Source organism: Cydia strobilella, chromosome 26, assembly GCF_947568885.1.
Source record: "Cydia strobilella chromosome 26, ilCydStro3.1, whole genome shotgun sequence".
NCBI lineage: Eukaryota > Metazoa > Arthropoda > Insecta > Lepidoptera > Tortricidae > Cydia > Cydia strobilella.
The window spans coordinates 4,406,751-4,432,639 of NC_086066.1; the positions used below are offsets into that span (position 1 = coordinate 4,406,751).

At 37.6% G+C, this 25,889-nt stretch overlaps 1 protein-coding gene across 2 annotated transcripts; it reads left to right on the plus strand.

Moving 5' to 3' along the window:
• The first annotated feature begins 1,012 nt into the window (after nt 1-1,012).
• On the plus strand, nt 1,013-24,009 carry LOC134753298 (zinc finger protein ZFP2-like). 2 transcript variants are annotated; one of them, XM_063689149.1, is made up of 15 exons: nt 1,014-1,294; nt 3,067-3,201; nt 5,835-6,336; nt 7,374-7,456; nt 9,810-9,884; nt 11,300-11,355; nt 13,360-13,434; nt 15,374-15,512; nt 17,041-17,153; nt 17,913-18,009; nt 20,682-20,840; nt 21,387-21,488; nt 22,178-22,261; nt 22,685-22,783; nt 23,851-24,009. In XM_063689149.1, the coding sequence occupies exons 1-15, from the start codon at nt 1,160-1,162 to the stop codon at nt 23,992-23,994; spliced, it is 1,998 nt and encodes a 665-aa protein (XP_063545219.1). In that variant the 5' UTR covers nt 1,014-1,159; the 3' UTR covers nt 23,995-24,009. The 2 variants fall into 2 exon arrangements, with proteins under 2 accessions (XP_063545220.1, XP_063545219.1); XM_063689150.1 differs by lacking the exons at nt 22,685-22,783; nt 23,851-24,009 and having other exon boundaries at nt 1,013-1,294; nt 20,687-20,840; nt 22,178-22,265.
• Nucleotides 24,010-25,889: the final 1,880 nt, after the last annotated feature.

The following is a 25,889-nucleotide window of genomic DNA, read 5'->3' on the forward strand; positions in this document are numbered from 1 at the left end:
CGCCGCAAAGTCCGAGGCGGGTAATAGGAATTACCATTTCTAATTTTAATTGACCTACCCATGAATAAGTTGGTGACAATATGTACAATCTTCGCGGGAATGCTCAGATGAAGCATTTTTGCCCTGAGCACCGGAAGAAGGACATTGTCGTAGGCCGCAGAGATGTCTAGGAAACATCCCAGAAGATATTCGTTTTTCGAAAAGCTTAGTCGGATATCAGTTGCTAAAATGTTTAAACTGTCCATTGTACTACGGCCCTTTCGGAAGCCAAACTGCGTGTCAGCTAGAATACCCTTGTTTTCCACAAACCATTAGAGTCTGTTTTTAACCAGATGTTCCAGTATCTTTCCCATTGTCGCGGACAGGGCAGAGCACGAAGGTTATCGTCCCATAGAAAATTTGAATTTCGCGCCTTTTTCTACTGACAGGATTTGCTTGATCAAAAAGGCCCTCCACACTCATGCGCGAATCACGGCGCGAAGCCGCGAACGCGAGTGCGGAGTCTAAGTCGCTATTCAGCGAAATTCCCTCCACACTCATGCGCGAATCACGGCGCGAAGCCGCGAACGCGAGTGCGGAGTCTAGTTCGCTATTCAGCGAAATCAACTCCACACTCGCGTAGTCTGGAGCGAGCTAAAAAAACCCAGCCTCTTCTGAGGCTGGACAAGCCAGGATACTGTTGACCCTGCCGAGGTCATAGCATGAATATTTACTGAAGAAGAACTTGTACTGCAAAGAAAAATTCCTACTTATGACAAGGCAGTAGGCCCCATCGCACGAGAGCTTAAAAAGCGTTGCGTGTTGCGTGTGTGACGCACACATAAGTAAGAGCGACAAAGAGATCGCTTTCTCGCTCTTATTTATGGGTGCGTCCCATACGCAACGCTTTTTAAGCTCTCGTGCGAATGGGGCCGTATGGCTTAGAGCTTTAGCCTGTCCAGATGGACAAAAAAAAAGCAAGTAACAAACGTCAAACATGTGTCAAATTATTGACTTACATTACTTACAAATTGTATTGGATTTTCGTTTTTGCTATGATTTGTTTTGGTAATTTGTACAAATTTTGTTATTTTAGCATCGTTTTTGTGGATTAAACTATCGTTTCGGTGTAGTGAAGTGAAAGAGTGTAATTTATTCTCTTGGTGTTTTTGAAGTAATCATGAATATATTGAAAAATGAGCTAGGGCCAGTTACTTTGCTGGCGTGTCGAATATGTCTTGCCTGGGACACAAAACTGTACAATATTAGCAAATGGGGACTAGATCAGATGTTCACGGATGTTATGGGGACGACGGTAAGTTTCAAACCGTGGTAAAACGTCTTTTTTGACGATATGAGGCTTAGATAATGGGCGGTATCGGTATGTGTTACAAGCTGAATTCGCTCGCCCGTTCGATTAGCAAATGGGGACTAAACCAGATGTTCTCGGACCTTATGGAGACGACAGAACGACGATATAAGGTTACTAATATAAGGTTAGGACAATTAACTCTTCCGTCGCTTTATATATATGAAACAGCATTGTATGTACAAAATAATATAGGTCAATACACAAAATTTAACAGTGTACGTAAAATTGACAATATAAAAAATAAACTGTATAAAACAGCTCTTCTCTCAAAAAGTATATTCGGTATGGAACCTCGAATTTATAAGCATACGGAAACTACAGGACGTACATATATTTAAACAAGTGCGAGTCGGACTCGCGTTCCAAGGGTTCCGTATATTACACAATTTAAACAATGTATTTTTTATTTGAAACGTGAGTGAAAAAACCCGTAGGGGTCGGATGAAAAACTAAGTAATTAAGTCCGACTCACGCTTGACTGCAATTTCTAATAGGTTTTCCTGTAATCTATAGGTAAAGATCTATTTTGTTTATTTATTTCAAAATTTTAGACCCAGTAGTTTCGGAGATAAAGGGGGGTGGGGGAATGGTGTTTTTTTGCCTATTTTCTTAAATAACTTCTAAATTGTTTATCCTAAAATTATAAAAAAAAATATATTTGAGATTCTCACAATGAGCTTTTTCATTTGATATGTAACACGATGTAGTTCGAAGAACTTTATTTTTTTAATTTTCTCATTTACCCCCAAAAGTGCCCCCATGTTTAAAATTTATTTGTTTGCGTTACATGTCCGTCTTTGGGTCACAAACTTACATATGTATACCAAATTTCAACTTAATTGGTCCAGTAGTTTTGGAGAAAATAGGCTGGGACAGACGGACAGACAGACAGACAGACAGACAGACGCACGAGTAATCCTATAAGGGTTCCGTTTTTTCCTTTTGAGGTACAAAACCCCAAAAAGAACTTTTCAAATTCCTAGTAAATAAAGCATATTACTCCATAAAAGAATACCTAGATGACTACGACATATGACATAAACATTAATTATAACCATGACTGATGATATATTTTAATTGTGTTTGAACTGTATATTAATAGAATTGTATTTTAATTTTAAATGTAATTTAATGCTAATTTTAATTGTAATTTATTTATTTTATAAGTTATAACATTTTGCGCATTTCCATATTAATTAGATTCTCGTTCTCTTTGACATTTGTATGCCAATAGGCAAAACATAGTGCTCAATATATACCTACACCTAAGACCCATGTATACCTATGTTTTGCAAATAAAGCATTCTGATTCTAAAAAAAAAGGTTATTTTTACTGATATAACAAAATGAACACTAATAGACCTAATAGTAAAAAAAAAAACAAGTGCAGTGATATACACGCATCAGCTTTCAGCTGCTAGTGTATTAAACAATATAATAATATAATATAAGGTTAACTTATCGGGCACACTCCGGGGTTATAGGTATGGGAATGATTTCGTGTATTTATAACTTGTTTATTTTAAAATAGTTACCAAATTATGAATTAAAAATAGATAGTAAGCTCCAAGTGTGCTTAGGAATATTAAAATAGTTTCTATTTTTACATTTTTATACTTATTTTAGGATAATGGGTCAATACTCAGTGTTGTAAAAGTAATTTTTTAGTGTGCATGAAATTTTGACCTTACACTAATTTTTTACTATTTTTCCAGCTATCAGCCTGGGACAGGCTTCCACAGCACTTGTGCACGTTGTGTCGCGCAGTGCTAGTAAAGGTGCACGCCATGCGCCAGCGCTGCCGGCAAGCCGAGGAGCTACTCAAGCATGTGCTGCTGCGGCAACAGTTTGTAAGTCCCATGATCCTGGAATGCTATATCTGCCACTACAGATGGACAGTCAGTATTGACACACTGTGAAACAATGCTATACTTGTGGTCGGCCATGAGAATTTTCTAATTTTCAAAAGTAACATTTTATTGTCCTTACAAAAAACTATGATATTTACTCAACTTTGGGAACAAATCAAATTATTTTATTAAATATTTTTGATTTGTGTTTTTTTAAGTAGTCACACTACTATATACACCGGGTTTTTTTTTATTTCCGTTAAATTCGACACGTTGCTTGGTACATTAATAGAACCTACCTGGTATATCGCTTTTTGTAAAAATCGAAAAAAAATATTTTTTTCCTGTTTCATACAAAATAAATGAATATTGCATTGTAAAAGGTCCTTTAGAGTTACGTAAAAGTTAGTGTGACACATAATGAAAGAAAAGTAGGTAATGTCGGAATTGTCAAACTAACTCACCTCAGTAACCTTCTTGTAGTGAATAGCTATCAATGGAAAACTCTTTACTGACGAAACTTAAAAAATAAATAAAATTTAAAGGCAATGAAGAATCTTTTACACAGGTTCAGCAATTAAATTTATTTATTGAATATTTCAAAAACTGTAAGAGTTAAAATACAGTTTCTTAGAGAAATTAACTTTATTTAACGTGAAGAATCTCCCCTTAAAATTAACGGAAATCAAAAATACCACGGTGTATAAACTATGATATTTAATAAGGATCTTGAGAATCTTTTCAAATTTTACGATTATTTATCAGCACCATAAAAAGCTATCAAAAAAAACCGGCCAAGTGCGAGTCGGGCTCGCCCACCGAGGGTTCCGTAACTTTTAGTATTTGCTGTTATAGCGGCATCATCTGTGAAAATTTCAACTGTCTAGCTATCACAGTTCAAGAGATACAGCCTGGTGACAGACAGACAGACGGACAGCGGAGTCTTAGTAATAGGGTCCCGTTTTTACCCTTTGGGTATACAGATTTACAGAACCCTAAAAACAGAAAATTCCCTTGTTCAACTACAAGTATGGCGTCATTTCAGTGTGACAGCTGTTAGCCTGTGAAGGGTTTCAACAGCAGCTGACCAGGTTGCTGTTGGAGTGAGACAGGTGTCATATAGTTAGTGAGACAGATAGTAAAAATGCTGCTAAAGGCACATGCGGCAGCAGTTTGTAAGTCACATAATCCTAGAACGCTATACCTGACACTCCGGATGCACAGTCATCATCAGCTGTCAGCCTGGTCCACAGTACTTGTGCATGTTGTAATGCGCGGTGCTGCTAAACGCGCCCACCAGGCGTAGCAAAGTTTGTTTAACCCTAGTACCTTGAAACACTCGTAACACTCAACATTCCACTTTTCGAACATCAGGCTTGTGTTTCATTTTTGGAATCTTTCGCTTGCTCGGATATTAGCATTAGGTGCTCGCGCTATAAACAATTCGCCTCCCGTGGCGAAAATACTAAGATTTCCCAACATTTTTTTTATATACTATAATGTGTGGAACTCTCTACGAGAAACTGTTGTTAGTGCATTGTCAGTGAACACTTTCAAAAATAGACTAGATACACATTTTAGAACTTCGAAAAGTACAAAATAAAATACAAGTGCTCGATATACACGCATCAGCTCCAAGAGCTGCTAGTGTATCAAATAAATAATAAATAATAATAAATAAATACTACTAGGTGTAAAACTATAACAATATAAGTAAAAGTGATTTCATTATATTAAACAAAAAAACCGGCCAAGTGCGAGTCGGACTCACACACGAAGGGTTCCGTACCATTAACTATAAAAACGGTCACCCATCCAAGTACTGACCCCGCCCGACGTTGCTTAACTTCGGTCAAAAATCATGTTTGTTGTATGGGAGTCCCACTTAAATCTCTATTTTATTCTGTTTTTAGTATTTGTTGTTATAGCGGCAACCGAAATACATCATCTGTGAAAATTTCAGCTGTCTAGCTATCACGAGATACAACCTGGTGACAGACAGACAGACGGACGGACAGACGGACAGCGGAGTCTTAGTAATAGGGTCCCGTTTTTACCCTTTGGGTACGGAACCCTAATAGTACATTTTACAACTAGTGTGAAAAGACATTTCACACGTGTTGTAAACGACGTTTTTTAATACAATTGCGAAAAAATAATAAATTAATATATCATTAGTAGAATCATACCACCAAACCAAACCAAAACCAAAAGTACCTATACAGCCCTTGATAGTTGAGCTGCCGCAGCCCGCGATACCTTCATACTCGTGCGCGCCCCGGCCGCGGCCGCCGCGGGCCCGGCGCGGGTTGCTCAACGACACCGAGGAGTAACGAGTGAGGCCCCAGTACCTGCTCAAGCTAAATTACATAAAAACTGCGTTTCGAAACTATAGTTCGGAACTAAAAAGTAAAAAGCACTAGTTCGAGAAATTGAGCTTCTCGCACGCTACGCAGCCACAAAAAGTACCACTTTTTGAGCAACTGTATTAAAAAAATCATGTTAAGAATGGGCGGCAAAATGCTCCCTATGCCAGCACTCGCGTTTCACGGCAAGGCAAGTTAAACAATAACTTTGCCCTCTTGTAAAACTAATAACTATTTATTGTTCTATATTCTATCTTTTTTTTACAGATAACAAACAAATATATACAAACGATCGACCGCTCTGCCTACAAACTAACATACAATCTAAACGTACACCACCAATCTTCAGAAACCTACATTCATCAAGACACAGAAATAAACATAAAATATGAAATCGATGAAACAGACTGGCCAGGTAATGATAATGATTATGATTATGATATAACTGTTGAATCAGTGAAAATTGATGAAAATAATGATACTTGGCCAGATAATGATATAGACGAAACAAATGACGTAATTCGAATAGGAAATATAACTGTCGCACCATCGTCGAAAGATAACAAGACAAAAAAGAACCAAGAACATAAAAGAACCAAGAAGGTAAAAGTGAATAAAAAACAGAAGTTAACAAAGAAGAATAAGTTTAGTACAGAAGGAGATATTAAGGAGTTTGAGGAGAAATATGATTTTGAAGTTAAATGCTTGACGGAAGAGGAAATGGTTGAGGATATGGAGAGGAGGAAGCTTTTGGAGAAATACTTGCAAGGTAAATGTAGTAGTAAATGTGACAGTTGAAGTAGATATATTTTGAAGTACCTAACAATTGTCTAAAGTTAGCGCTAGACACTATTTGCTATTTGGCACTGATAATTATACTAAGATAAATAGAATAATAAATATTTTGGGGATAATTTTACAGATTGACCTAGCCCCAAACTGAGCAAAGCTTGTACTATAGGTTTTCGTTTTCGTTGAAATGTTTGATATTTGCAGTGCATGAAGGTCGAAATTTGCGACATGTCAAAGCAACATCATGCTCTAGCTAGCTCTTATGGTGACAGTTTGCTGTATGTACCTTAGGTGGGTTGGAAATTCGTTGGAAATTAAATTCCTTGACTGTAAAGTATAGATAAATAAGATTTTGGCAAAAATTTCATTTTTGGTACAAGCTTTTATCGCTGACTGTACTTTTTAGGGTTCCGTACCCAAAGGGTAAAAACGGGACCCCTATTACTAAGACTCCGCTGCCCGTCTGTCTGTCTGTCACCAGGCTGTATCTCATCAATCGTGATAGACAGTTGAAATTTTCACAGATGATGTATTTCTGTTGCCGCTATAACAACAAATACTAAAAACAAAGAGGATATAATAAGATAGAGCGGTATTGTCATAGTAAATTTTGTAACCACAGTAAATTCACTGCCATCTATCGACACACTTTAAAACTAAAAATGAAGATTTATAAAAATACGATAAAATGAATTTAAATATGGATAAATGGTTTTTTTTTTATTTGCATTAATTATTTTTATGATTTTGACCCATGTTCTTTCACTGATATGCGTTAAAATTGTTAAATAACAAACGAAACCGTCAACGCCATGTATACGACAGTAGGCTAAAGCTAGTATCGCCCTCTGATGGAGAATCAAATTTTATTGATTTTCGAGGCAGATTTTTTCCTTAGACTGTATCCATCTATTACGGAGTTATATCTATCTTTGCTAAAAAATACGGAACCCTCGGTGCGCGAGTCCGACTCGCACTTGGCCGGTCTTTTTCTAAATAATTTAATTTTTTTAGGAGAATTCAAATGTGAGCTGTGCTGCAGAGGGTTCTCCACTTCCACTGCGTACGAAAATCATGTTAAAGACAAGCATGATCCAGTGAGTTGATTTTTATGTATATGTAAAGAGGTATGCAGATGTAGTGCATTATTGTCTGCCATCGTATTTTTACTGAAACGCACGAACGTGTTATCCTATCCTTCATTCAGTCTCAGTATAGTTAACGCTATCTCTACTGAGCTTGTTCGCTTACCTGTACTAACAATGGCATTCTGTTTAACAAAAGCCATTATTTCTTTTGTGTGAGCGCGTGGCCTTTGTGCCTGAGCTTGTGGCCATTGTGTGTGAACCTCAGGCACAAAAAGGCCACGCGCTCACACAATAGAAATAATGGCTTTTGTTTAACAGAATGCCATTGTTAGTACGTAAGTGAACGAGCTCAGTAGAGATAGCGTTAACTATTCAATAAGTACTGAGGTTGTTAGAAGTAACATGACAAATACGAACGTTTCCGAGTCGTCTACATCTGTAAAACAATGTCACATGTTTCACTTTCACAAAACACCAACTATACTTATTATATTCTACAGGGTGTTTGGTAACAGGATGCAAAGCCGAAAGTAGGTGATAGTTTAGGCCATTCAGAACATTTTAAGGCAAAAAAATAGAAAAAAAAATTAAGTGTTCTCTTAGGACGATAAAAAAACTAAAATAGCCCTGGTTATTCAAACCATTTTAGAAACATGTTTGGCTATTGCCCTTTCATTTAAACTATCAAGCACGGCTGTAGCTATCGTATCAGTAAATGCTAAAACTTAAATTAAAAAAAATTAAAAAAATATTTGTCTGACATATTTTTTTTTTTTTACTAGCCTAATTTAGTGTCCCACTGCTGGGCAAAGGCCTCCCCTCGTTTCCTCCACTCGACCCTGTCGTTTGTAGTGTCCCGCCAATCCGGATAAAATAGTCTAAGTCGTACGCCAGACATATATGCCTTAAAATGTTCTGAATGGCCTAAACTATCACCTACTTTCGGCTTTGCATCCTGTTACCAAACACCCTGTATAGAAAGGATGTCAATCTCTTATGGCAGAATTGTTTCAAAAGTGACCAGCTTGCAGCTGTTAATAATAGTTCCTGATCTCTCCGGTCGCGCTAGGTAGGCTCTGAGACCAAAGAGTATTGTAATATATAGGAGACTATGACATGAACCATAGAGGTATAATAATGTAGAGATGAAATGGGGGAGGGGCAGCAAATAAACCGACCAAATTACGTAGGTTGGTTCTGGTATGTTGTCAGGAATGTTAAAATGTGTTTTTAATTTTGTCGCATTGCGTATGTTCTGTCCCTCACGGTCGCACGGGTAGTATATAAAATAATAGGTGTATGGTTTAGGTACTTCAGTGTATGGTGGCGCCGCCTATTTACTGTTTTTTGATGGACACTTTTCATATATAGAGATTGACATCCTTTCTATACCATCCATAACACCAACGTTGTTATCTGAGAAATCGCCAAACTTTAAAAGTATGGATGGTTTAGAAAGGATGCCAATCTCTTATGGCAGAATTGTTGCAAAAGTGACCGCTTTCAGCTTTAAATAATAGATCCTAATTTCTCCGGTGGCGCTAGTTAGGCTCTGGGACATGAGTATAACATGAACCATATAAGGCAACAAATAACCCGACCAAATTACGTAGGTTGTTTTTGGTAGTATTTCGGTGTATGGTGGCGCCGCTTAATTACTGTTTTTTGATGGACACTTTTCATACATAGAGATTTGGCTCCTTTATATAGTCTCCATGTTTAAAAGTCTAGTTACTGTCAAGTGGGGTATCATATGATTAGCTTGAGTTCCACATTCTAAAACAATTTTTTATTCACTGAAAATAATAATATTTTATGAAGAATAATCATCTTCCTCGCGTTTTCCCGGCATTTTGCCACGGCTCCATGGGAGCCTGGGGTCCGCTTGGCAACTAATCCCAAAAATTGGCGTAGGCACTAGTTTTTACGAAAGCGACTGCCATCTGACCGTCCAACCCAGGGGGGAAACTAGGCCTTGTCGGGATTAGTCCGGTTTCCTCACGATATTTTCCTTCACCGAAAAGCGACTGGTAAATATCAAATGATATTTCGTACATAAGTTCCGAAAAACTCATTGGTACGAGCCGGGGTTTGAACCCGCGACCTCCGGATTGCAAGTCGCACGCTCTTACCGCTAGGCCACCAGCGCTCTTGTTTTACATTATTTTATGAAGAATAATGTAAAACAAAAATGTCCATATACCACACCACATTAACATTAACATTAACATTATCATAAATTTTACAGAAAAACTATAATCCCACATATATCTTGATATTTAAAAAAAAACATCCAAAATTATTTTCCAATTTAACTGCCATTCCACCCGTTTATTATTCTCAATTTTTTTTTACTTTACAGAGCATTGGGCCCAATGAGTGTCACTTGTGTCACGCACGGTATCGGTTCGCTGTGAACCGGAATCAACACATACAGGTACAGTTGTAGTTTCACCCGTTAAACACTTTTATCCCTTATGCCTTCTTGCACCATTCCACTGTCCCGGGGTTAACCGGTTAAACCTGGAGTTACCTCGGTTACTGACACTGGGTTAACGGTTTAACCGCTTAATCCCGGGTTAGTGGGATGGTAGTTAGATTTCCAAAAAAAAACATGGTCCTATTTTTAACGGCTTAGCTTGTAGGAGGGGGTTTCAATATAGGTTCTCAATATAGTAGGCAGGTAGGAGCAGGGGGAGGCAGCCCCCCCCCCCTCCCGGAGCTTAAAATTAACATACAATGTACGCCCCTCTGCGGCTTCTGACCCCGTCCTCCCCACTTTTAGGCCTTACGATATCAATTCACTGCGTTCGAAAGCTCTACCTCGGCAGAAATGAGTGCCTTTAACCCCAAAAATAGCTATACTCCCTTTTCGGCGAAAATTGTATTGCCGAATTTCACTTGGCAACCAACTTTTCGCCAAAGTTTCATTTGACAAACCAATCGTTACCAAATAATTATTTCGCAACCATTTCATTTCCCAACCTCATAGTTGGGAAATGAAAATGACGTACTAGGTTGGGTTAGATTAGGTTGGATTATGTAAAGTTGCGAAATGAAATTCGGCCAAATGAAACTTTGGCGAAAAGTTGGTTGCCAAGTGAAATTCTGCAATACAATTTTCGGCGAAAAGGCAGAGAACCCAACAATCTCCTATTACGTTTTGGGGCTTATTGTAACTGTTCTCTCTTCTTCCTCTTTTATGAGAGCAGTAATGTCGTAAATAATTTGAATGAAATTTCAAACAGTTTTGTGAAGTTGGTTCTTTTCTATTAATAATTATATTATCCCCTCGGGCGGCAAGCTACCTCGAATGGGACGCTCTCTGACAACCGCGCGTGCGGCGGGCCGCCATCTTTAATATGGAAAACACGCCCCCTCACTGCTGCGTCGCACGGCGCGAAAATTCATACTAATATTATAAATGCGAAAGTCTGTCTGTCTGTCTGTCTTTCTGTCTGTGTGTTCCCTCTTCACGCTTAAACCGCTGAACCGATTTATATGAAATTTGGCATAGAGATAGGTTCAGTCCCTGAGAAGGACATAGGATAGTTTTTATCCCGAAAATCATCCCTTTAGAAAGTAAAAAGCGGGGTGAAATTGAGATAATTAACGAAGTGCCTGCTAATTTGTGTGCATAATATGGTGAAATTTAGATTGCTATGAGAATTTTCCAGGCGCTATTCTTACTTTAGCTGCGGTTACTAAGTCCACGCAGACGAAGTCGCGGGCAAAAGCTAGTTTATAATATTGCTTTGCCGCTCGAGGGGTTGTAAGTTTCTATTAAGGTTTTCATCATATGGTTCTTTTATCCATGTATCCCAAATTCTACTACTTCTGTTTATTACACAGGACGCACACAGGCTACAGTTCCGGTGCCGGCGCTGCAACCGGGTCGTGCCAGGCGAGTGAGTAGCAAAGTGATTACATGTTGACTGTTTTTACTGCGTGCTTCCCTTTACGCACACAATATGGTCTGTCGTCAGCCTAATCATAAAGATATGATACTAAAAACAGTCTACAAAATCCCTAAACCTCTTGTTAAAACTGCTTTTGCTATTTATGAGATTCTCAGCATATCTTTTTCCGCATTTATACAGGGTGGCTTAAAAATGAGTGCATTCCTGTTGCCAGAGAGGTTTTGGGATTATACTGAGCAACTTTTACTATGAGACTAACCACGAAATCGCGTAAAAAAAATTACCCTCCCATAGAAAATGGACCAGCCAAAATGTATGAAACAGCCAAATTTTTTTCGCGATTTCGGGGTTGGTCCCATAGTAAAAGTTGCTCAGTATAATTCCAAAACCTCCCTGGCAACGGGAATACACTTATTTTTTAACAACCATGTATGATAGATTAGTAAAAATCTGCGATGTAAGGTACTGTGATTAAACAGAAGCAAAAAAACCTTTCTATTCTCTTGGAGTTATGGTCTTATGATCAGTCAGAGCATTTTGAAATGACTAGTTAAAGACGTCAATATTCTCTTGCGTCTGATCCCAAAGGATGAATAATTTGTTGCTACTCTACTTTTCTTCTGTTTCTCTCTTTTATACTTTTATTCCGTAGTTATTTACACGCACAAAATTAATTCATACACACATACTCACATACTGGGACTAGTGTGGGGATCATTGTACTGTTTCCCTTGGAACGCTTATTTCTTGAAATACACATACGCATATATATATATATATATATATATATATATATATATATATATATATATATATATATATATAATTGTATCAGGAGAAGTTTTTGGCTATGAAGTTTTACGGCCGGTTGCCACCTGACGCCAAGGCTGTAACCTTTCTCAAAGGCTAGGTCGCCACCGTTGATCTTCTAGAGATTACTCCGCCGCCGATTCTTCTGTCCGTTCCAGCCTGAACGCACAGCACGCCTACAGCCTCTACTCCGAATATGTCGAAGAAGCCTGCAGGTGGGGTTTGTACGGAGTAACCTTCTCCGGCCTGTGTGGTCCGTGGGAGGTATTTTATTTCCCTCCAGCCCTCCAGCCACCGCTTGCATGGTGAATGGCGAGCCCCCCTATCCGCCACCTGGGGACGCGTTCTCTATATATATATTTATGTAATTTAAGATTTAATATTTTAAAATGGGAGTTTGGAAGCATTATTATTAGCATACATCCCGGAGGGCTTGGTCACTTTTACTTTAGTATATGACACCTATTTCAGTTTATAATGAACACAAAATTCAGTTACACAAAACCTAAACCAATCATACATCTAAAACTTCCTCAAGAATCATATCATATCATATCACTTGTTTATTGCATTGTCATAATAGGTGTTACATTATATAAAGTAAGATCATGACACTCTGTAAGGGCACACAATGGTAATATTATTCTATTCTATTCTAGGCTAATTAATCCATTTATATTTCCGAAATGTACATATGTAAATCTTGACATGTAATTTATATTACCAATAAAGTATGAGTATGAGTAATTACATTTACTTATTAGTAATCAATTTAAATTAAAATAAAATAAATGACGGCAAATCTTAAAACTAAATCTAAGAATATATCATCAACAATAATTATATTGGTAAATGATTAATTGAATTGATTTGTCAGTTGATTATTAATAATATTATTTTAATTTATTGATGTCGTTTCTTGTGTAGGTTATGTTATAATAATAAGTAGGCTAATGGTAAAAAATTTACAAATTGCAATGTAAAATCCTAATTTCATCAGTATCATAATCATCTATTGATAGGTGAAAATCCGTTTAGGAGTTTTTGAGTTTATCGCGAACATACATACATACAGACAGACACGGCGGGGCGACTATGTTTTATAAGGTGTAGTGATGAATATTGTTATAAAGAATAGTGTTTTTTTGTTGTAATAAAGACATTGATTGATTATGTCCACAGACCACACGCCGTAGAACACGCAGCGAGCCACGACGGCGCTACGTTCAAATGTCGACATTGCGACAAACGGTTTCAGTGAGTATTGATTATGCTTTTATTTATTTTATTTTATTTAATAGGCACTAAACAGACAACAAGACGACAAAACAAGCATCGAGCACAAGCAATATGAACAAAATACCAAAAAGAAATAAAAGAAATATCGAGTCATTTGTAATTCGTGAACCAAAAAGTACAAATGCCAATTCGACTTTAGATAAGTAACATACTACAAACTCCGCCCGATAGCAAGGAGCAGCGCCCCTCCAAAACGTACTCCAGAACGAATAACAAAAAAAAAAAAACATTAATGTTCCCCAAGCCGGCTGGTCACCGTGGGGACAGCGACCACAACCCTCCAATTTAGAAGAAAAGAGAAAGAAAAAGAACAGTATTTACAGACCAATGGAACAAATTGGAGGAGGCCTTTACCCAATAAAGTGGGGTTCCTATCAAGTTTTATTTTTAGTTTAAAATACACAAATGTAAAAATTAAGTTTAAACATGCCACTAACAAAACAAAATAAGTAAAAAAGAAAGAAAACAGATGTTAAAAATTAATTACGAAATTATTTATGTACCTATACCTAAACTTTGTAATTGAAAAGGAAATAAAGAGGCTTTTTAAAAAAAAAAAAAAAAAAAAAACAGGCAACTACTACTACTACTAATACTCCTGGGACGCGACGACCCGAAGTGGATCTTGGCCTCCGACACCAAAGACATCTCATGCGTAAAGTGAATTCGGAATTATGCACCTTATGTAATCGCGTCGAAGATGTGTATCACATTTTAATGGAGTGTGTCCGAAATGAGCGACCTAGAAGACAAATATTTCATGACAATGACAGTTCCATTGGGTTATGTAATACCTACCTATCGAATCCCAACTACGTAGTTGGAAAGGTATTAAATGTTGTTAAGTGAGGTCTGAGGGACAGAAATGTGTGATGTACATACTAGATTTGGCTGTTTTTTTTTTAACTTTGTTAATTAAGTGATGTTTTATGGGGCGACATATTCGTTCACTCGAAAAAGCCCTTTAATAAAGATAAAAAAAAAACCAAAGACCGCCATGCTACTCTGATACTTTTTAATAATTTTAATAATTAAAAAGTATCAGAGTAGCATGCTTATATTATGAACTTTATTAATTAAGTGATGTTTTATGGGGCGACATATTCGTTCACTCGAAAAAGCCCTTTAATAAAGATAAAAAAAAAACCAAAGACCGCCATGCTACTCTGATATTGGGACCCAAACGTCGAGAGGATGGAACCTGGAGACTCAGCAAGAACCAGGAGATTGTAGATCTGGTGTCCGAGCCGAACATCATTGGAGAAACTGTCTGTCATTCAAGATTATTCCAAAAAGTAGTTAAGTGGTAGGTATTACATATGAATGCCATCCAAAGTAAGCATGCACAGCAAGAAAAAATAATGAGCAAAATCTATCCTAAAATTATTAAAAAATATCCTAAAACTACTCTCAATTACAAATTACAAAATTTCTTTAATAATTATTACATGTCAAATTGCTTAATATAATTGGGATGTGTGATGATGGCCGAGAACCCTAACAACCTACCTCTTAAATACTGCCAGCAGTGAGACGAAAATGTCAATTTCTCTGTGTTTGAATACTAATTCATTATATTATATAAACATGATGTCTGTTTAAATTTCTAATAGGGAATTGTTATTTTTAAAGATTTAATAATTGACTTTTAGTTGCCCATAGGCCTATAAAAAGGCCTTCCATTTAATTTTATTTTATTTCAATTTGACAAATCAAAATGAAAATTTTCGGCAAGTGTTGAATTGTGGGCATAGGTGCAGAAGAAAAAACTGTACTAAGTATATTTAGTGTTTTTGGGAGGTCTCTTACACATATGAAGGGTCTAGTTTATATTTTTTACTTATAATAAACCGGTTACCTTTATGAATCGGTTTCAATAGTCTATAAAACTCCACAGTAAGAAAACGACGTGCGCGACACATATGCGGCTAGACCACCCGGTGGAGAACGCGGCCGGGGGCACTTGCGAGGTCTGTGGGGAAACCTTCATCAGTCGCACGGGACTCAACTGTCACAAGACGCGGGCGCACCACAAGGTGTGCTTGTTTATAATAAGTTTCAATAGTAAACTACACACAAAGTTAGATATAATTCCGTAATAGATGGATACAGTCTAAGGAAAAAACGTGCCTCGAAAATCACGAAATTTTGACTCTCGATCAGATGGCGCCAGTACCTTTGGCCTACTCTCGCATAGAGGGCGTTGACGTTTTCGTTTGTTATTTAACAATTTAAACGCATATCAGTGAAAGAACATGGGTCAAAAGCATAAAAATAATTAATGCAAATAAAAAAAACATTTATCCATATTTAAATACATTTTATCGTATTTTTATAAATCTTCATTTTTAGTTTAAAAGTGTGTCGATAGATGGCAGTGAATTCACTGTAGTTACAAAATTTACTATGACAGTACCGCTCTATAGTATTATATCCTCTTTGCTCCACAGTAGGAACAATTATATTACCAGGGCTGGGAACCGGTTTTTTTTTTAAAACCTTGAAAAACTCTTTACGTAGGACTGAATCATGTATTTAGGTAACAACTGCGTATTATTAGATTGTCCCATTAAAAATGAAATAATAAACAAAAGAACGAAAAAGAACGATACCGGTATTTTTGGTATGAAGAAAAATCCGGTTCCGAGCCTTGGATATTACCTATATGTATAACTAAAGATAGGTTATACCTTCGAGCAACACGGGGAAGGGAGTCGGCATTCGCACTATTTCCCCTCTGCCGAAGCACATGCCCAAATGGGCATGCACACAACTAGCGCGGTGCGTGTTGTGACTCATCCGTACACAAAAAGAGATCGACGTGTGCAAGATTGACGTGTGCCTTTGACTTGTGTCATTTTCTATGTATTTGTGTCGTCATTACAGATTGGATTTTGTATGTAGTGAGTGCACGTTTCCCCCCGCAAAAAATGGCAGAACGATTTGTATGGTAACATATCGCTTGGGCTTCTCCCTTCCGACGTGTTGGAAGCCGGTGTTGCTCGAAGGGTTATACTAGTACTGATACATAAGGAACACGCAGAATACTTGCAAATTTATTTAGTTATCTACGAATATCTGTTTTGTTGATTAATTCTCGCATAGCATTCATCGTTGTTACACTCATTGAATATGTGACGTTTTAAACCAAAAGGTACCACATTGTCGCTTGTCGATAAGGTTGATTTCTAATTGAAGCTATATGTAAATAGCGCCTTACTAACAAGCGACAACAAGTACCCTTTTGGTTGAAAATGGCACATGTAAGCTTGCCTTACTTGTAGTCACAATAAATTTACTGCCATCTTTCGACACAGGATTAAAACTTTTAGAACGTTATATGACTTTGACCCATGTTCTTTCACTGATATATGTTAAAATTGACTGATATCAAACGGTGTCGCTAACGCCATCTACACGAGTATAGGCTAAAGTGCCTCGGAAGATCAAATTTCTTGATTTTTCGAGGCACGTTTTTTTCTTACACTTTATTTATCTTAACACTTCATAGATCTTTTCTCTTAGTTTATTTATTAACCAATCCAACTTATTAAATTGTTACAGCCATACAACCGTAAGCTTCACTGCCGGAAGTGTAGAATACAGTTTGACAGTTTAGAGGCACTACAGAGGCACAAAGTTGACAGACCTGGCAATAAGTGCGACCCGCATGGCAGGTAAGATTTGACTGATTACGATTTTAATGTAAATTATAACATTTAGCACCACTTGAGTAACTCAAGGTTTAACCGGTTAACCCCGGGTTAGTGGGATGGTGCAAGTGGCCCTTGGATATGTAGCACAGGATAAAAGTCAAAATTTCTAAAACAGTCTTGGGTATGTATGTTAAGGATCTTCAGAAACCACCGCCATCTTAGATAATGTATTTCATCCTTTAGAAATGTGTCTTTTACTCTGGAAATATGTGACATTTTCAACCAAAAGGTACCACATTGTCGCTTGTCAATAAGGTTGATTTCAAATTGAAGCTGTATGGAAATAGCGCCTTATTGACAACCGACAATAAGTACCCTTTTGATTGAAAATGGCACATATGGTCTAGGCAACCTTAAATCTTATTAAATTCTACACAAAAAAGTACCTTTGTGGCACCGGTGTGGTAATAAGGGGTATTACTGCAATGTTCTGCCGCCAGAGTGCAGCACTAGCACCTATCGTAAACCATAGAGTAACTTATACATACAGTGGCATAAACTGTTTTTGACAAGTTTTTACAGATAATAAAATATGACATTGATGCATCAAGGCGGTTTGTTTATTCTGCTATAAACAAACCGCAAATTCTGTCAAATTATTTCAAATAATGTTAATATCCAGAGAGGAAAATGAGCACTACGTTTGTATAAAAGAGCGATTTCGCGCGGCTCCTCCACTTTCGTCTTAAAGGATATTAAATGTTGAGTTTTCATTGGCAGTGTATGCTGCGCGTGCGGCGAGTGGAGCGAGGATGCAGATGCACTAGTACTGCACCGGCATAGAATGCACGGCACTGCGCTTTTCACCTGCGATGAGGTTAGTCTTTTTCATACCCCGGCAGGCGTGGCTCACTCCGCAATTTCGTCACGTTGCTACAAGTACATGCGGCCCGCACCAATGAAGGCTACCGCGTTTAATTTCGCCGCTAGGGAAGCTAGTGTAGATGGAGGTCTTTGAAAATGTCAAATGCATAGAAGTTTTGGGGGTTTCATCAAACATCAAACATTTATTCAGCAAATAGGCCACAGGGGCACTTTTACATGTCAATTTTTACAAACAATAAAATTAACCCAAAATTACAAAAAACAATTACATAAATATAAATGTCAAATTACACAAGAAAAAAAACTAATAAAAACTATACAAATAACAGAAGTACTAAAATTGTTTAGAGATGTAAAAGTCTCTAGGTGTCAGAGATAAAATGTATATAATAATAAAAAAGATCATCAAATTATCTAGAGATGTTAAGGGTCTCCAAGACTTCAAGCTTTTTTATCGGGAATTTTCACTCCTTATTCATAATTGTGGTAAATCTTTGTCCATCTTTGATTAATCATGGTAAACAATAAATATAGCTCAATAAATGTTAGTGGTTTAAAAAAAGTGTCAACTAAAATATACGCAAAATTAAACACGTTGAAAAAATGGCACATTTTGTTTATATTAGAACGTATTGACTTTATAAAAATAAACATAGAAGAATTTTCTGATCTGTTTTTCTGGACCTACATCTACGGTGGCGCCAACTGGTGAGCACAAAAACGGTAGCCATCATTTTGGTGTCTAGCCAGTGGTTGCCGCGCACCGCTACGGAACGGACGCCTGCTCGCGCTTGCGCCACCTTGCGGTCATGTCTGTCGTAATCAAAGAGAATTAAGTAGACATAGTGCTCACTCCATACATCAGTTTTGTTACTGACTATTATTTTTGTAGTTGACATCTAGCGTCAAGTAGCGGAATTATCAGTACTGCTACTCAACACTAGATGACACATGTGTCGCGAGTGTCGCGACTGACTAAAAATGTATTGCTCAACAATTTTACAACTAATAATTATAAGCAGAAGGAGTTGAAAATAGAGTTCTGGTTATAATATTAGCTGAAAATCGTAAAAATGATCTAAAGAGAATTAAGAAGACATAAGAGTGCTCACTCCATACATCAGTTTTGTAATCGGAACTCTATTTTCAACTCCTTCTGCGTATAATATTAGTTATGAATTGTTGAGAAATACACTTTTCGTCACTCGCGAAACATGTGACATCTATTGTCGAGTAGCAGTACTGATAGTTCCGCTACTTGACGCTAGGTGTCGACTACGAAAATAATGGTCTTTTTGGTAACAAAACCGATGTATGGAGTGAGCACTCTTGTCTACTTAATTCTCTTTGCCATAGCCGTTCTAATTAAGTTAGGGCCACTTGCACCATCCCACGAACCCGGGGTTAACCGGTTAAACCTGGAGTTACCATGGTTACCAGTACAATTTGACCTCCCCTCCCCCTCTGGCTAGCAGAGGGAGCCTTGGGAGGAGCGAGTCCCACATACCACCCCCAAATGGGCATCTCCAGCCCGGGGGGTGAGATGCGTAAATGCATTTACCCCTGCGTCAAAAAAAAGTGGCTTTAGTATGCTTATTCCATACATATATCTTTAAATAGTTAAATAAATGTACCATTTTCAATTAAAAGGGTACTTATTGTCGCTTGTCGAACATTATCGACAACCGACAATGTGGTACCTTTTGGTTGAAAACGTCACAAATGTAAACAATGTGTTTTTAGCTTTTCGGGTACTTGAAACATTTATTAGTTAACCAACCAAATAGAAAACTGCCTGGATCTGTCCCTTCATCGTTCTTGCTTTAACCTATTTCATTTAATCGTGTAATGTTTTCATCTACCCTCAAATGGCTAAATATTTGATCTCGTTTTAGGTTCTTTACTAGGGCGAAGTAATAGCAAATATGACAAAACTAAATTACTATTGATTAATCAAATCATTTCGATTTATTATTATTAATAAAATAGCACGATTATAGCAGTTTCGTTGTTACGCTGAGTAAGTAATATATCGTAGTAAAAATTCTGTAAGTTTTGGTACATCGAGTTAAATTAATTGACCTGAAGAATTTTCTTGCCCAATAAAATACCTAATTTTGGTTAGTTTACATTCTTTTTCTCAAAAATGGACGGCAAAGTCGACGTTGCCGGTTAAAAAGTAGGTCGCGAAGTGCGTAGTTTATGGTCAGTCAAAAAATTAAAAAGTTAAAAACATTGCAGTCTCGATTTCGGGACTGCAATGTTGCATACAAATTCCATTATTTGTCGAGTTCCAAACTTTTTAAAAGTTGAAGTGGCCATATCAAATGAAGGCATAGGTCCATTAAACAGCCAAACAGATGATCAGACCTGCTAGCATGAGTTGCGTTCTCGCGCGCGACTCCATACATCTAGCGTGACTTCAAGTATGGACTCGCGCGCGAGAACGCAACTTATGCTAGACCGCCGGTACTTATTATTATAATAAGTTATTAAGCGAGCTTTGCGAAATGTATGATGTTTATTATTCACAACGACGGGACTTAATCGCGTAAAATAAGTTTTAAAACCTCCGACGTTCGACGAAGTCCCGTCGTTGTGAATAATAATGAGTAAAAATCGTGAGTTTAAATCAGTTTAAAATGTGTATGATGTTTGTTTTAGTGTAGCAAATCGTTTTTATCAAAAATATCCGTATCGACGCACATCGACCGTGTGCACCGCGGCGTGCGGCCCGCGCGGCTCGCCCGCCCGGACCGCGAGCGCAACGACCCCGGCAGCCGCGCCGGCAAGGTCTGCGAGACCTGCGGCAAGATATTCCAGGTCTGTATTACTGCAATGCTCTGCCGTCAGAGTGCAGCACTAGCACATATCGTAAACCATACATACTATGCCTTAAACCATGGAGACTATATAAAGGAGCCAAATCTCTATGTACGAAAAGTGTCCATCAAACAACAGTAATTAGGCGGCGCCACCATACACCGAAATACTACCAAAAACAACCTACGTAATTTGGTCGGGTTATTTGTTGCCTTATATAGTTCATGTTATACCACTTATGTCCCAGAGCCTAACTAGCGCCACCGGAGAGATTAGGAACTATTATTTACAGCTGAAAGCTGGTCACTTTTGCAATAGTTCTGCCATAAGAGATTGTCGTCCTTTCTATACCGTCCTTACCTTAAACTGTTGTTTTGACAAGTTTTCACAGATAATAAAATATGACATTGATGCATCAAGGCGGTTTGTTTACAAAGGGTCTACCGGGAAACACGAAAAGCGAAATTTGGTTTAAATAGTGTCTGGGAAGTAATCGCAGTATATTTCAAGTACGATGAACTATATCATTTCATGATTTGTCGACAGTGCCTGGCCCTGCTGAAGCAGCACCAAGCGCGTCACACTGGGGAGAAAGCCTTTAAGTGCGAAATCTGCCCCAAGTCTTACGCCACAGCTGCAGAACTCCGGGTAAGCAGTGATAATTTTCTATATTGACAATATAGTATCGTTTGTAAGAAGTCGGCACAAATACACGTAATACATACAATTAACATTATAGATGCTAAAGTTTGTATGTCTGTGTCTGTATATTTGGATTTTTGTTTTTCAATCACGAGACAGCCATGAAACTAAACATTTTTAGGGTTCCGTACCCAAAGGCTAAAAACGGGACCCTATTACTAAGACTCCGCTGTCCGTCCGTCCGTCTGTCTGTTCGTCTGTCACCAGGTTGTATCTCATGAATCGTGATAGCTAGACAGTTGAAATTTTCATAGATGACGTATTTCTGTTGCCGCTATAACAACAAATACTAAAAACAGAATAAAAATAATAATAAATGGGGCTCCCATACAACAAACGTGATTTTTTTGCAGTTTTATGCGTAATGGTACGGAACCCTTCGTGCGCGAGTCCGACTCGCACTTGGCCGGTTTTTTATCGACCGAGCGAAGCGTCTCCATTTCAGCGTGGGCAACAATGCTTTGTAATGTCTGCCCGGCGTTCTCTACTGGTCGCATTTTTTAATTGATTCTCGAAAGGCAAAGACAAGGCAAAAAGGCCATAAGGCCATGGGGGTCCTCGAACCTATACAGTTCACAGAGGCACTAGTTTATAAATTGAAATGCAAAAATATAATGTTTTACGCTTTGTTGCAGACCCACCACGTGCGTCATACTGGCGAAAAACCCTACAAGTGCGAAAGTTGCGCTAAATGTTATGGCACCGCGGCCGCTCTAAAGGTACGCTTTATTTTATTACTAGCGACCCGCCCGGTTTCGCACGGGTATACAAATTATACCTACACTTTACAAACTAAACCTTCCTCAAAAATCACTCTATTAATAGGTGAAAACTGCATGAAAGTTCAGGAGTTTTTGAGTTTATCGCGAACATACAGACGCGACGAACTAAATTCGGCAAAAGTAATGTTCTGCTAAATAATATGCTGCAATATGTATTGTATGCATAGTAATAGTAATGCCAAGTAATATTTATGCAAAATTAACATTCGACTATAAGTATTTCTGCAATACGTGTTATGCGAAGGTGTATTTCTGACAAACAATATAATGCCAGATGAGGGGAACCCCGTTTACCTTTTTACATATCGCTTCCAGGAGAAGGAGAAAAATTTTCAATAATTATAGCTATATTATTTGTAGGTACACGTAGAGGCGGTGCACATACGGCTACGAAAGTACAGATGCGATCAGTGCCCGAAAACCTTTCTACGCGCCACTGGACTCTATGTGCATAAAGTCGTAAGTACTGCTAATCCATACTGCTAATTTAGAATAGAATAGAATAGAAATAATTTTTTCGTTAGCACACACAAATAGAAAATTATACAAAACAAAGAAACATAAAAAAGAAAAAGTGCCACGAAATGGTCTCACCTCAGCATGTTGCTGGCGACTTCCAGCGCTGATCTTCCGGTGAGACCATCCGGTGAAACAATCACGACAGGTAACAAGAAAAACAACATTAATATATAATATAACATACAAAAGACAGAGACAGAGATAAGTTAAAAATACATATTACAATAAACGCTATTATTACGTACAGCTGTTATATCCGGCCGAACTCAGCTTGGCCGTACATTATGCCTAAGATTATAACTAGCGCCATGCGGCAGATACGCAAACTAAACTAAAATGACAGCTAAGACAGGTCGATTTTATTAGAACTTCTCTTTGATTAGAACAAAAGCAATACTGTACTTTACTTAGTTCTTTTGAATAAACTCCGATCCACCAAATTTTTTGTTCCTTATCGCCGAATTTTATTAATATTCTTGTTACTAGTCGCTTCAAAAGTATTTTGTGACCTGCTAGTTTGAAGTTACAACACTATACATATGAGTCATGCCGAATTCAATAATACCAAAGATAGATATAACTCCGTAATAGATGGATACAGTCGAAGGAAAAAACGTGCCTCGAAAATCAAGAAAATTTGATTCTCGCTCAGAGGGCGCTACTAGCTTTGGCCTACTGTCGTATAGATGGCGTTGACGGTTTCGTTTGTTATTTAACAATTTTAACGCATATCAGTGAAAGAACATGGGTCAAAATCATAAAAATAATTAATGCAAATAAAAAAAATCATTTATCCATATTTAAATACATTTTATCGTATTTTTATAAATCTTCATTTTTAGTTTTAATGTGTGTCGATAGATGGCAGTGAATTTACAGTGGTTACAAAATTTACTATGACAGTACCGCTCTATCTTATTATATCCTCTTTGATATGAGTCATGCCGAATTCAATAATACTAATACAACTTTGCAATTAAATTGCTTATAAGAACACCTATATACAGGTTCACACGGGTGAGAAACGCTTCGAGTGCGCGCTCTGCGGCGCCAAGTTCACGCAGGCGGGCTCGCTCGCCACGCACCGCAAGTACGTGCACCTCAAGCTCAAACCTCCGCCTCGAAAACGGAATAAACCGACTAGTCAATAAAACTTACTATTGAAATTTTAGTTTTATTTCAAAATAACTGCTTGTAAAATAGTGAGTGCAGTGTGCTTGACTTCGTTCGATACAGCCTACCAGACCTTCACTCGACGACTCCATCTGCGGACTGCCCCGCGCCCACCGCCCCCGCCCCATCAGCGCGTGCGCAACGAGCGACGAGGCGGGCGGCGCGGGCAGTGCACGACGTACAACCGCCGCGGACACTCGTGCCTGAGGAAGGATTCCCAAAGAATCCGAAACATGTCGCCAAAAGCGACTAAAAATAATAGTGAGTAAAAACCGTACTGATCTAAATATTTTGAAATATGTCTCACGATAGTTTAAGTGCGATTATAACTGCTTGTGCTGTATAGCTCTAGAAATTTATAGAGTAGTGACTAGAATTGAGTATGAATGAATTGAGTTACACATAGCCAACTGAGACAAGAATTTAAATGTCACAGACAATTTAATATACACACTATTAACTTGCAGTATGTAAACTTTATTCTAACAGCATAAGGGATCTACTGATGATCGGTTGAAAGTATTGCTGTGAGTACTTGGCTGTTTTTGTGTGTGTGTGTCCTGTCCACAATAAAATGCTTATAAACCTAGTCATGTCAAACATTATGATAGATGGATGCCAATTGCCTAGTCTTTGCAAAGTGAGCATATGGAGATGAATTACTGTGTAGGGGTCAATGTATTGGTGTTATTACATATTTGTAATCAACTATTGTTTGTGATTGATTGTTATTGATCATGAATTAATGAAGTGAGGTCTTATGTGGTAAAATATACTTACCTACTAATAATTCAATTTTAACACAAGCTACTGCACATACTAGACATGTCCAAATTAAAGCGGATTGGAGACTGCCGTAGTAAAATGTGTTATTTAAATGTACACTTAAGTAAGTAAATATTCTTTATTGCACCAAAATTATACATTTTACATACATGTAAAACTACAGAGAAATATTTAAAGAAAAAATAGAATCAGGTAACAACAGGCGGTCTTATCGCTAAAAAGCGATCTCTTCCAGACAACCTTTGGGTAGCAGGAAATGTAGAACTCGTACAAAAGTCAACAGGTAGTGCAAAGAGCTAAATATGGAGACTATTAAACACAAACACACATACTACAATTACTACTTATACATATAAGTATTAAAACAAAACCTAACACACAAATAAACTTAAATAAATAATAAATAAATAAAATTGACATATTCTCAGATGAAATAGTGTAGATTAGCATACTTACTAGGCCGGGGCTCTGCATATAATTTCATACAAGTTAAGCTGGATTGCAAGCCCAAAGATTGAACGTCAAAGTACCTTGTATTGGCACATGCACTGCGGCAGTGGCAGTGGGCACAGCGTTGAGATGAAATAACAATTAGAGCGGAGACAACTGGTATGATTATAATACATGCAAAACTGTAAGTGTGAATAAATTGTAATAATTACGAATTAAACGAACTTACCTGTAAGTGAAGTTCGATTCTAATTATATTAGCTGCACAAACTTCTTGAAAATGATGTATAATAACTTGTATTAGGCGCTTTCATGTAGCCTTCGATCATGACTTAATTTAGAGCAAAAACAAAAAATTCTCAACGAGAATTCACGATTTTTTATCAATTTCCGAACGCACAACATGAATTCCCGCGTGAGACATCTGTCACCTCATTTAGTTTAGATTATAGACCCGCGAGCATGCTGAAGTGAACTGAACGAATGAATGACCAAATTAATTGTAAATAAAAATGACAAACTATTTATAGAACCATTTAAAATAATAAATAACAAATGTTTTTAAAGAAAACAATTAGCTTATTATATCCTCTTTGTTATTAGTAATGTAAATGTTATAAATAAAAACTGACCAAGT

What these genes read in the sequence shown, in the direction of transcription:
- LOC134753298 (XM_063689149.1), top strand. Translation starts at nt 1,160, where the DNA reads ATGAATATATTGAAAAATGAGCTAGGGCCAGTTACTTTGCTGGCGTGT. An exon ending in TTAAAGACAAGCATGATCCA is followed by an intron (nt 7,457 to 9,809) that starts GTGAGTTGATTT and finishes TTTACTTTACAG; the next exon opens with AGCATTGGGCCCAATGAGTG. An exon ending in AACCGGGTCGTGCCAGGCGA is followed by an intron (nt 11,356 to 13,359) that starts GTGAGTAGCAAA and finishes TTATGTCCACAG; the next exon opens with ACCACACGCCGTAGAACACG.